This window comes from Nipponia nippon, unplaced genomic scaffold, assembly GCF_047370975.1.
Source record: "Nipponia nippon isolate SJK-2023a ecotype South Korea unplaced genomic scaffold, ASM4737097v1 scaffold_3, whole genome shotgun sequence".
NCBI lineage: Eukaryota > Metazoa > Chordata > Aves > Pelecaniformes > Threskiornithidae > Nipponia > Nipponia nippon.
Window position 1 is genome coordinate 123,060,916 of NW_028262347.1, and position 12,138 is coordinate 123,073,053.

Here is a 12,138-nt window from a genome sequence, read left to right on the forward strand (position 1 = left end):
ATCTAAATGTGCACAAAGAATACTTTCAAAACACGGATTTACAATAAGCTGAGCTTCCAAGCAGAGACACCCATCCACACTGCACGGATCTGCCTGCACACTGCCCAAACCTCACCCGCTCGCTGCTAGGGAGAAATGAGCTGCTGAGGTGCAGCCAGCACCCAAGGAGACCCATCAGCTGCAGCGCGCTGTTACTGCTGCGCCGAGCAAGCCGACTTCAAAACAAATGAGAAACGTTAATAATATTGATGTAAAAAAATGATGCTAAGAGATAAGGTGACTTTTTTTTTTTTCCAAAAGAACATCTGGCTTTTAAAACAGCCTCACTGAATTTCCATCTACAGCGACATCTATTGATATCATCTGCTCATGGTCTCAGAGTGCAGCTTTGTACACGTGTGTTCTCGAGATGAATTGGAAGAGGAAGGCCGGAGCACACCGTCCCCCCGTCCGCGCCCGCGCACCTCGCGTTACCTTCTCGTGAATCTCCTGAGTTGATTGTGCGTCACAGAATGCCACCGTCGCCAAGTCCTTCAAAATGGGCATCTCCACCGTACAGTCCCTCCCGTCCAGCAGTGCCACCAGCGGCCGGGGGTGCATGGGGCCGTTCATGATCTGAGGGCGAATACCTGCAAGCAGAAGGAGCGTGGTTTTTACACTGGCGGCAGCGGAAAGGTCCCCCGGCGGCGGTGGTGCCTGCACACCGTTCCTGTGTCGGGTGAGGGGCAGCGGCACCTGATTTCAGCTTGCACAGCAAATTTCGGGTTATGATGGCAATGCAATGCAAAGTTTAGCACAAGGTCTGGTTTTTCCTCTGGGAGTACGGCCGCAGTTTTGCCCCAGATGGAGAAAAAACCCAGGGAGACTTGCTCCAGGACAGGGACGGACAATCCCATTTCAGCCACCTGTGACTTTATGGGGATGTATCTCCACTCTGCCGACCCTCACTGACACAGGCCACGTTTCAACCAAACTGCGTAAGCCAGAGCTGCCGGCCTCTTCAACCGTTTTATTTAGCATCTTAGGAGCGAAACCCAAGCCAGCAGTAATTTTTTCCCCTGCCTGCAGGAGGGCCGGGATTTCGTTCCGCAGATGTACACTGGCACATGGTCTGTTTTTTTAAGGAATGACTTTACCAGGTATTTTGATCACCTCAGAAAGACAAGTCCTAACAGACATCCACTAAAAAAAAAAAGGATTACTGGAAAATCACAGAAAAAGCAGGACACCGCAGACCTCTTTAGCAAACAGGCATATATTCTGTTATATTACCAGCTACCAAAAGGCTTCAAGGAGGGGATGGCGAAGCTCAGCTTGGTTTGTAAAACCAAACCCGGTCTATCCCTGCATCCCGCGGGATGCTCTGGGATGTGTGGCTGGAGCCTGCATGAAGGACCTGCACACACAGGATGAAATGGCTGCAGGCCCCGCTCCGCCACGGTGGCGGGGGCGCTCGTGCCAGTGCAGGACACCGCTCTTCTCACGCTTAAACACACCTCGTCACGGGCTGCTCCCACGAAAATATGTGTGTTCAGGGGTCTGCTCAGCTGTGCTGAGTTTTTCTCATTTCACAACGACATGTTTTCCAGACTGAGGTGAGGAAAGGAACAATCATCACCAAGGGCCGCAGATTTTTATATCCTATTTATTGCTCTGCCAGGGAATAACCGGTTCATTTTTGGACAAGTCACTTAGAAATTTCTACATCTCTCTCTACCACTCGGTAAGGGCATTTATTACATTAGGACTGTACAAAATCTCTCAGCTATCTTTTTCGGCTACACAGGCAGTTTCTGGGAAAAGCACAGGTCGGGGAGTGGGTGTTCTGGGCACAGAGTGATATTTTATTTCTGCGGCTGCCCAATGAGATGGCCAGGCCTGGGGGATCTGGGTTCAACCCTTCAAGCCCCCTCACAAGCAGCCTCAGAGAAGCCCCTGTCCTTACCAAAACCCCCCCTTCTGCACAAGAACCTTCCAGCGCTACCAGCCAACATCTGCATCGCCTTGAAGCATAGTGGGTGCGTGAGCCTTTTATTGAGGGGCTAACAGACACAGTAAATGCCTTCACCACTTCTGGGTAAGAGCGTTTTTCCCTGCCACTCTACAGCACAGGTATCACTACTTACTCGCAGTAAAATTGCTGATGCTGGTGAGCTGGACCAGCACGGGGCTTGGCTGAGGGAACTCCGTGGAGTTGCTTTGGGGTATTTTGGGGGGTCAAACATCTCCCATGGAGTATTACAGAACAAGTGCTACTGCCTGTGGCACTTTTTTGAGTAAGTCGGACTAAAGCTGAGAGCGGGAGGCTCCTCTGCTGGCCCTTGTATGCAGGGCTGGGTACTGCTCCAGCCCTCTGGACTGTGGGCAACACCAGGAATCGTGTCACCGCAGCCCCCCGTGCCAGAAAAACGACAACGAGGGAAAGAAACTAATGAGAAGAGCAATGCACTCATTTTTTTTTTTTTTTTTTTAAAAAGGGAAAATTCAATGTGCCTTTTTGTCCAGATTGCTGTCGGGTAAAGCATTAGCAAGATCTCCAGCAGCTGATGCGTATGTGACAGACGCGGGCGCTACAGGCCAAAGCGATGCCTCCCAGATCGCGCCGGCACCCAGAGCATCGCCCCGGGGAGGGATCTCTGCTGCGTATGAAACGCGGGATAGCACGTAGTTACATTTCTTTTACATGGGAAAAAATAACCCCGTGGACACAGGCAGGTTTAATGGAGTGGGTTTAATGGCTTTCTGTTCCTGTTTTATTGAACCTGCTCTAAGAAATGAAGAACCGAACAACCCAGCAGACCTGACTGAGGATTTTCAGCATTACATGTGAACGTTTTTGGAACAGGTCCTTCTCTCTGTCTTTCCTACCAAGATCTCCATTAGCACGTACTGGAAGTAATACATTATGTTTGCATGCATTTCATCCAGATGGAAGTGCAACTGTGTCAGTAGTCAGGGTAGAGTGCCGAGACGATTTGGATAACTGAAAGAAGCTTGCCGTAAGCAGATAAGCAAGAATAAAAACATGTACAAATCTCAGAGCGCTTACACAATCCTTACATGAAACACTATACTGCAGCTAGATTATTTTCTCAGGTTAACAAGCAAGTGAATTATAACACTGACTTAAACGCTTACTAACATGTATGATCTCCGAGGCTTAGAGCATCACCTATCAGCCTCACACTGCAACTGTAAAGAAAAAGGAATCCGATGCAGGGGCAAGGCGGCCGTGGTGGTCCCAGCCCCAGCGGCCACCGTCCCCGTCCCCACGCTCTGCAGCCGTACGCCTCTGCCTGGGCAAGCTGAGCTCAGAGCTGGGTGCCCACCGGCTACCGGGACCATCCTCAGGCAGCACAGCGGGCAAGCAGAGGCTGATGGTGGCTTCCTGCGAGCATGGCACATGGAAGACAAAAACCACGGGTGATCTGAAACCTTGACATTTAATCCGCGCCCCAAAATAACAGTTTTATTATGCTGCCATTACATAAGCTTCTTTGAAACTCAAACGAAACACAGCTTTTTTTTTTTTTTTGAAACAGCATCTGTGTCTTTGCTCGGGATTAGGGATGTAATTGTGCATGATGACACAGGCTTCTTAGGCATGTCACCCTCACCCGCACACAAAAGTGCAGTTGCCGAGGGTGAATGCTGGCTGGAAACTGCGAGGTAGTCAGAGGAATGCCTCTCATTTCTCCTGCTTCAATGAGGGAATTTACTTCAGCTTGACAAGGAAAGTTTTGAAGCAAATCAATACGAGATGAAGTGCATAATGTATGGAAATTACGTTTTAATAAAAACCACTGGCAAGTTTGCAACTTAAACCACAGTGTATTTTCCTCTCCTGCCTCTCTCGTTGCCTCTCCACCACTCTGTGTCTATTCTTCACCGTCCTGGTTCCTATCTCCTGCACAAACACATTCAAAGCAAAACATTTGGGCTGGCAAAACCAAGCTAAACTCCGTACGCTTTTCTTTTTACCCAAGCTCATACAGCGTGTTTGTTCTGCGTGCGACTGCTTCATTAAGACCGAGGTATGCCATGGATCAGAAAGTAATTAAACAGCCAGCCACTCCCCCCCGAAATTCTGATAAAACATCTCAGCCATTAACCCTTTCGCTCTGCCACACGTTGCAAAAACCGCCGGGCTCGCCGCGCCGAGGGGTACGACGCCGTGCAAACCAAGCCCGCCGCTGCCTCCCCGCGCGCGGGCAGCGGAGCGAGCCGGGGTGGTGCGGGCAGGAGGCAGCGGACCAGCTCTCCTTGGGGCTGGGGTGGGACCAACGCGCCCTCCCACCAGCCTGGCAAATTCGGTGGCTGCCCCGCCATCTGAAGCTGATTTTGCCGATAAAGCCCCAGCCGTTCCTGCAAAGTTGTGGCAAATATTGTTCGGTACGTATTTTTTTAGGCGTTTTCAGCCGCCCGCAGACCCTCGCCAGCATTGCACGGAGAGCTTGGTAAGGAAGAGGGAGAGGAGGAAGGGTTTATGGAGAAAAAAAATTAGAAAAAAAAGGAAGGTTTTGCAGTCACAGTGAGAACTCAAACTCCACCCCGGCTCACAGGCAGCGCCGCTTGTTGCACGCAGCCCCACGTATAAAGTGCTTTTGTTTCATTTTTAATACACAAAGCCTGCTTGTCCTCTCCTGCCGCTCCTCCCCTTTGCCACCCACTTGTATCCGATCCCAATGGCACCCCTGCCAAGAGAATTAGGGAGCGCTCCCTGCTAAATGGCAGCCTTTGTGTGACCGCAAGACGGCTGGTACTATCTCACAGAAACAAAAGCAGAAGCCATTTGCCTAATTCTTACTAATCTCAGTTGCCTACGCCACGCAGCATTAAAAAAAAAAAAAAAAAAAAAGAAAAAAGGCTTTAAACACGTTCACTTGCAGTATATAAAAGTGCATCAAGAAGCGATCCTGCCACTCGCCTGAATTACCCGTTCACAACAAAGTAGCTACAGTTTTACAGTCAACTACACACTTTATTAAACAAACAGAAAAGAAACAGGAAATTTCCCCTTGCCTGGAAAATGTTGCCTCCACATTCTTCTTCTTATTAAAAACCACACATGGCAGTGGAGGAGGAGGGAGGGAGGAGGAGGGGGGGGAACCCACACACGATAAAATACTACCACTTTTCAGTGCGTTGCCTCTCCTTTCGTCTACGAGGGGGTATCTTCAAACAAGCAATCCCGTGGCCCACAGCTGCAACATCTCAAGACAAATGTCTCTTTGAACACGGAGGGAAAAGAAAAGGCTTTTGTCCTGAGCCACAGAAGAATAGTCTGAAACTGCGAGAGGAGTTACAGTCACCTCTGCTCGGCTCCCAACTCTTCAGAGCACTCCCTCCAGACTTTGCCGAAGCTTTTAACTAATCGTAGTTCTTTCCCAGCCCTTGAATAAAATCATGTGAGTGCCAGCCAAAAAATCTTATGCTATGCACACTAAAGGGTTTGTATATGTCACAGTTGCTTTTTCCCCCCTTCCACTCCCCTCCTCCTATTGACTTGCACATACGGCGTTTTTTTCGAGTCGTCTCAAATGGATTTAATCTGTGCCACGCTGTGTTTTATGTTTGTTTGGGTTTTTTTTTTTTTGTGTGTGGTGTTTTTTTTTTTAGACTTAAAAATGAAACATGCCTTTCCATGTGGAGTATATTGAACGAGGCTCCAGAAACAGGCTGATAGCCTTCAGCAGCAGCGGCAGCACCACGAAAACAAACTCAAAGTGCTGGGGGAAAGCAAGGCTGCCCTGATCTCATCTAGCACCCAGAAACCAAGGGCCAAATTCCTTCTTGATGTGTCAATCAACTGGTTTTCAGCATCAGAAACGACACTCACTTGCTGGAAGGATTCACATCTTCTTGGAGACACCCACCTCCTGGTCCTGCCCAGTTTGTCCCAAATCGGTAAAAAAAGCCCCGTATCATCATCATCCCAATCCCAGAGTCCTGCAGAGCGCAGGGAAGGGCCGCTGTGGGACACGGGGAAGGAGGGCAGGTCGTACCTGTGCAATGCCCCGTCTCCACAGCATGCAGCGGCTCACAGCTTGGAGCCGTTTGTTTTTTCTCTTTCCAGTTGCCATAGTCATGGCCAGCAGCAGCAAGAGCTAGAGACAACCCTCTTCTGAGAAATAAGGGAAAAAATCTGCATCTCGCTCCCAGTTTAATACTGTCAGTGCTGCATCTTGTCATTCCCTGGCTAAAGAGAGGTGCAAATTAGTTAACAGAGGGATCTAGGTGGCCTTTCTGCAAAGTACCTTGGATCCGCCAAACTGATTTTCAGCCACGGAAGCCAAAACCGAACCAGAGCACCGCCAGCGCACTGGTGGTACTGGCGACTATGCTCTACCTGGGACAAATGCGGTACATGGGGAAATCTGTCAGCAACAAGGTTAGCCTGCACAGACCTGGTGTTTTCCATCACCGTTTCATCACCATCCCACTGGTTCAAACAGCATCATCCCTCCCCTTCACAGACCAAGGGGGTCTGAACCACCCAGAGCCAGTCCAAGGGAAACACCCAGGAGAAATGGGCAGCAATTCATCGGCTCACGCAGCCCTCTGCCAGGCAAGGGTCCTGCTGACCCCGTCGGATGCTTCTGGGCGCCCAGGAGAGTCCTAGAATCAGAGGACGAGGTCAAGAATAAGGAGAACAAAGGTTTATTACCCAAAGCTGGTACTGACTTGTAACATAAACGCCAAAAGCCCTGTCAGCCTCCCTAAAATCCGGTCTCCGAGTACAAGACAAGGGGATTTAGTCACATCTTTCTCTTGAACTTACACTACCATTGCTTGAGCACTTCAAATTTCCTGCAGATTTACTGTCCCAGCCATCACCCCTGCTTTACCAGCCGGCAAGCCGCGGTCCCGCAGTGCCTTTCCGAGGTGGCTCAGGGGTCCCCGCTCCTCGGCGGCCCTGGACCACCCTGTCTGCGGGCGGTAAACCGGCACTGATCCTGCTGCAGGGGTGCACGGAGGGGAAACCTCTGGGAAGGCACCCCTGTGGGTCACAGAGAGCACACGGTATGGTGGTTTCAAACCTTAGAGTACCACTTGCAAGCAGAAAGGCGTAAGCGAGTTGCGAAGGTGCCATTGAACAAGGGCTGAAGGAAGGTTTCTGTGAGGACGGGGATGTTTCTGGCAAGCACTGTGGATGCTGCAGGACAGAGAGGACCACCCTCCTCTACCGCGGCATACTCACAAGTGATGCTCTTTCTTTCACTTAACTTTTCCTGTTAATAAACGTTTCTCATAATAAATGCATACGAAAAAATGAAATAAGACATGGTCTTTATCTCGCAGTCAGGGGAAAACAGATATTTACTGTTATTTCTAATTGTAAGTACTCTGGAGGCACTTGGTACTGTACAGACACAAGCCACACAAAGGCACAGCCAATTTAGAAAGTGACGTCAGATCTCTTTTTTTATAAATAATCACGGTGCGGGTTTTTTTTTAAAGCAAAGCATCTTTGAGACTGCCAGGATCCTACCAGGAAAAGACTGCGAAATCTTCTCATTCGGAGGAGACCTGGGTGTTTGAACCGATGTCCGTACGGCAGCTGGAGCTGACGGGCTTCACGCTCCCAGCCAGGGTTGCCGCGGGGAAGGGGGACGATGGCAAAGCAGAGGCAACTTCAACGGTCAAATGTTCATGGCAGTCCCCTCCGGCGAGGGAAATCACGCTTCAGAGAAACTCCCGAGCTCCAGAAAGATGGCCAAAGAGGCAGCAAGGCCCATCCTTCCCCTTAGGGGCAGGGTCCCTGCCGGAAAGGGAAACACTCGTACCTGCTGTCGGGAAGAGCCTGTGCAAACTCCTGACCTCTCCAGCGCGTTTCCTCCTGTCAGCACATAACGGCTGGCTTTTTGCCAGTTCCCTTTTCAGATAACTTTTTAGGGCTTCCTTTAAGAATGTATTTTTAAAAATTCATAGAAAATTCCCATATAAAATTATATCCTTATTAGCTGATACGAACACTGGGATTACAGTCCCCAGCTGAACTACAGAAGCAGACAGCAACCACAAAGAAATGCCCAGTAAAAACACGGGGAGTATATATACACAGTATTTTTTTACTCTTATTTGAATTCCTGTAGATACACACACCAGAAACAGATACACCTCTTCACCTCCTTTTGTGTACTCCCATTAAAGCACTGAGATATGCGTAACCCGCTGCCAGTGCCACGGCGATGCTGTCTCGGGGCAGGAAAGCGAAGCACAAGCTTTGCAAAACTCTGAAGCACTCTTCTTCTATGAAGTAATCTCTGGACTGAACTAAATCTCATCCAGGAGCACTCCAGATACAGCTGCAAGTATATAAACTGGTGTAATACAATAAAAAAGTAATATAAGAGCAATAGGTAGCCTCTGCTGTATACCTTCCCTATCAAATTGTTGGTGTTTTGGTTATTCCCAGGCTGCCAGGTGGGTACATCTGTGCCCACAAACACCAACCTGTGACTTTCTGCCCCAGCTCACATGTGAGTTAACCGGAGCGACTTCAAGAGGAGCTAAGCAAGGTCTCAGGGTGAAACTCCTAATGGGCACGCAAGGCGATGGGAGATGCGGGGTGCCCGAGGGATGCGCTGGCCCCAGGGGTGGGCCAGGGACACCGAGAAGCAGGAGTGCGGAGCAGGGGACAGACGGATGGGATGGCGACCCCGGGGAGGCAGTGGGAGCTGCCAGGGCACGCGAGAGAGACGGCAGAGCAGATGGGAGAGGCCATATGGGGCGGTGAGGGATGCTACCAAGAACGCTAAAAGACGCACTTGAAAGAAAAAATGCTTGGTCAGAGGAGCTCGGTTTCTTGTACTCTTTTTTTTTTTTTTTTTTTTTTTTAAGAGATGGGAAGAAAAGGGGAAAAATGCAGTTAGAGTTTGTATTGGGGTTATCTTGTCACTGCTCATTGCAGGGGGGGTTGGACTAGATGACCTCTGAAGGTCCCTTCCAACCCTAACTATTCTATGATTCCATGATTCAGATGCCATACGGACTCTCAAACCACCTCACAGCCCAGGGCTGAGCTCTTTGCAGCTCCTATTAAAAACAGTATGGAGAAGATAGATAGCAAGAAACCCAGTAAATTCCCCTCGAATGTGCCCCATTACCAAGCGCAGTGCTGAAAACAAATTATATTCATAGTGCTTAGTGGATGGCTTTCTTGATATTATCCAGAAACCTGAGAAAATACTTTCTCTGCAGCGCTGCCACTTCAGCTGCAGCATATATTCTTTACATTGCATACGTGTGACGTTCACCCGTGACACACATTCCAGCCCTATGGCATCATGCAGGAGGGACGACATCCCACGCCAGCTCTCCTTTGGGTCCCTCCCTATCCTCTGTATCCATTTATCTTTTCCCTTCTATCCCAATGGAAACAAACTACAGCAGTAAAAAACAAATGAGTTGCTCCAGGAAACGGACAGCTTTCATTGTTCTTTTTTAAAAAAAAAAAAAGATAAAATAAATAAACCCAAGGAGAACGATGCTGATGCTTTACACGAGGGCGCAGGGGAGTGCCGCTGATATTAGCCATCTGGGCAGGAGGCTGCCTGGACTTCAAATCACCCCGAGGGATCTGGAGGCTTTAAAGACATTTTGGAAGATGAGATGCAAAAATCGAGGCTGAACACTGCCGCCTGAGATCACCGCCAGACCAGCAGCGGGGCTGCCGACAACGTACCAGCGTTGCGGGATGCGAACCCAGTTTTATCGCACAGACGGACAACTGACAGCCTTGTGGTTTAGAGACGGGAAACTTCCCTCGAATGAGGAAAAAAAAAAAGGTAATCCATCAAAGCAAGCACTTGGATTCAGCTTTTGTGAAGCGAGAGGGGTTCAATCACACTAGCTGTCCGTGTGCCACCAGCACCTTTTAAAACTTGTGTTTGCACATTGATAATGAGGGATTCTGAGTGGAAAACAAAGAAAATGCCACGTTATGAGATACTTGAGGGAATTAAATTATGCTGATGTTAACCACTGACATTAGTCCTTCCCATTATGCTGGACAGAAAGTGCTATCCATCTTTTAAGCAAGATATACATAGGGCTTTCTATACGCTGCTCTGCTTTGCTGCTGGCGTTTCTGATACCTGCTGGAGGTTTTCTGTAGATCCCAGAAGAGGGACGAGACGGCGTCGGAGGAGTTTCTGTGCTGGGGAGGACAGCGGTTGCTGTTCACTGCTGGTTTACAGCCTTCCCTGTACAGTGATGCTCCTGCTGCACAGATGAGCAAGCTGGTGAGACAGGACCGCTTCGCTGGGGTGGGAGCCTGGGCAGCCTTTGGGAAGGTAAATCCTCCTCTCCACGTCCACCTGTAGCTGTTGTCATCTCAAGTCATTTGTCTGCAGCAAGAAGGGAGACCAACCCACCGAGGATCCAGCCCAGGCTTTACCTAACGCTCTTTCCACGAGGACAATGTGGGAGCCTTCAGTGAGAGCCCAGCCTGACTTTAAGAGCCTCCTCGAAGCAACCTTTCGCCAAGCGCAAAGTGCCAAAAAGGGCTGGCAGCTGCCCTGGTTCCTCCTGCAAACGCTGCAGACGGGCCGTGGGCTGCGGCGGGAGCCGTGACCACCCAGGGAGCACCCAAAGCCCTGGCCTGGGGCAAGGGATGGTATCAATCCTTTCAGTCCACCTGGACATCTCTCCAGCGTCTTCGTTCAAAGTGATAAAAGATACAAAACTTTCAAGCCATGGGCTGCAAGTGATGCCTTTCACAGTGACGCACACCAGCAGAAAGAGAAGCACGAGGGCTGTCCCCGAGCCCTGTGAGACGCACTCTGTGTGCTCCCGGCAGCTCTTCCACAGCTTGAGTGACGCTTGCTAGCTACTAAAGGAAAAAAGACAGTGAGCTCACTCCAAAACCCACAGGTCTTGCCAAGGCCTCGTCCCTTGTAAGACCTATTAAAATAGCTCTTGGGCACTTGCCAAGCGCACAAGCCCAGCTGGAACCGTCTGTTCAGCGACGCTGTTGCAAGGTCACCCCTTCTGGAGACTGAAAACGGCCACTCTTCGACCTATGAATGCGAAATGTTTCTGCCAAGGGCCCTGGACCTCTGATAATCTTCCCCCTTCCCATCACTGCTCCGTCTGCATCCCTGCTCTCAGATCCCCACCTCTCTTCCACAGCGAAGATCAAGCGAAGGAAACCTCGCTGCGGAGAGGTGCCCAACCACCGCCACGTTTCCAGCTTTTCTGCAGCGCGTTCGCAGCCCGTACAGGGCTCCTGCTTCACTTTTTTTCCATTTCTTTCCCTGTCCTGGTTAGTATCCAGAGCCCCCCGTGCTCTCCCATCGCTCTTTGAGGAATTTGAGATGAATTCTGCTTAGTGCAGAAAGGATGGCAGAATGGAAATACATGAGCTAGGGGATAACCCTGGAAGGTCCTGGGAGGTGCTGAATGCCTGCAAATCCCACTCATTTCCCCAGATAAACACTCTCACTTCCTCGCAGCACTGGATCATACCTAAGCGAGAAAAAAACCCCTAAATACTAACATTCGAAAGCACTTAACTACAACCTACTTGCTATTAAAGTTGATTTACTTTTACAGCTAATGCTTTATAAGTGTATCGTAGGATTTTATCGCAGTTACACTGAAAAAAGAAGGGCACGTGTTGAATTCCTGTTGACATTTAAAACAGCCCAGAACCATAAAAACACAGTAAACAAAACTTCAGGCTTGGCAACGACCACCAAAACCCACCTGCTCCCCACAGGTTCGCGAACAAAATCTGCGCTCCGCTACGTCTGCGGCCCCGAGCGTGGGAGGTTTCCCAAAGGCAGGGTGCCCTTCCCCGAGCTCCCCAGCTCCTGGCCCTTCTGCTCTCACCCAAGGAAGTCACCGAGGCCACGGGGAAACCCCCCGCGGTGGAGGACAACCCTTAAGCAGATACTTCAGCTCAGCACGTATTTCAGCACGTGCTGTCCTTAACAGAAACGCTTTCTTGGATCGGGCTGATATCCCCTCGAGGCACATTATCAAATATTTGCCAGGCACGAAGGCGCACTGTCATGGGAGATAAAGAAGATGATTGCACCACACAGCACAGGAAAGATGTACACGAGAATTGATTTTATCCTTCGGAGGAACGGTTTACGGAGGGAGGCTGTTCGCCTTGTGGGTCTTCCC

At 49.9% G+C, this 12,138-nt stretch overlaps 1 protein-coding gene across 6 annotated transcripts in view; it reads right to left on the reverse strand.

The window, feature by feature from the left end:
* CTBP2 (C-terminal binding protein 2) overlaps positions 1 to 12,138 on the reverse strand; it is a 144,709-nt gene that overhangs the window by 13,304 nt on the left and 119,267 nt on the right. For 5 of the 6 annotated variants that reach the window (XM_087764088.1, XM_087764090.1, XM_087764092.1 and 2 more), the window contains one exon: positions 475 to 629. In XM_087764088.1, coding sequence (XP_087620214.1) covers positions 475 to 629 — 155 coding nt within the window. Of the gene's footprint in view, positions 1 to 474; positions 630 to 5,022; positions 5,392 to 12,138 lie in introns of those variants that run through there. The other variant, XM_087764093.1, reaches the window with a different exon arrangement.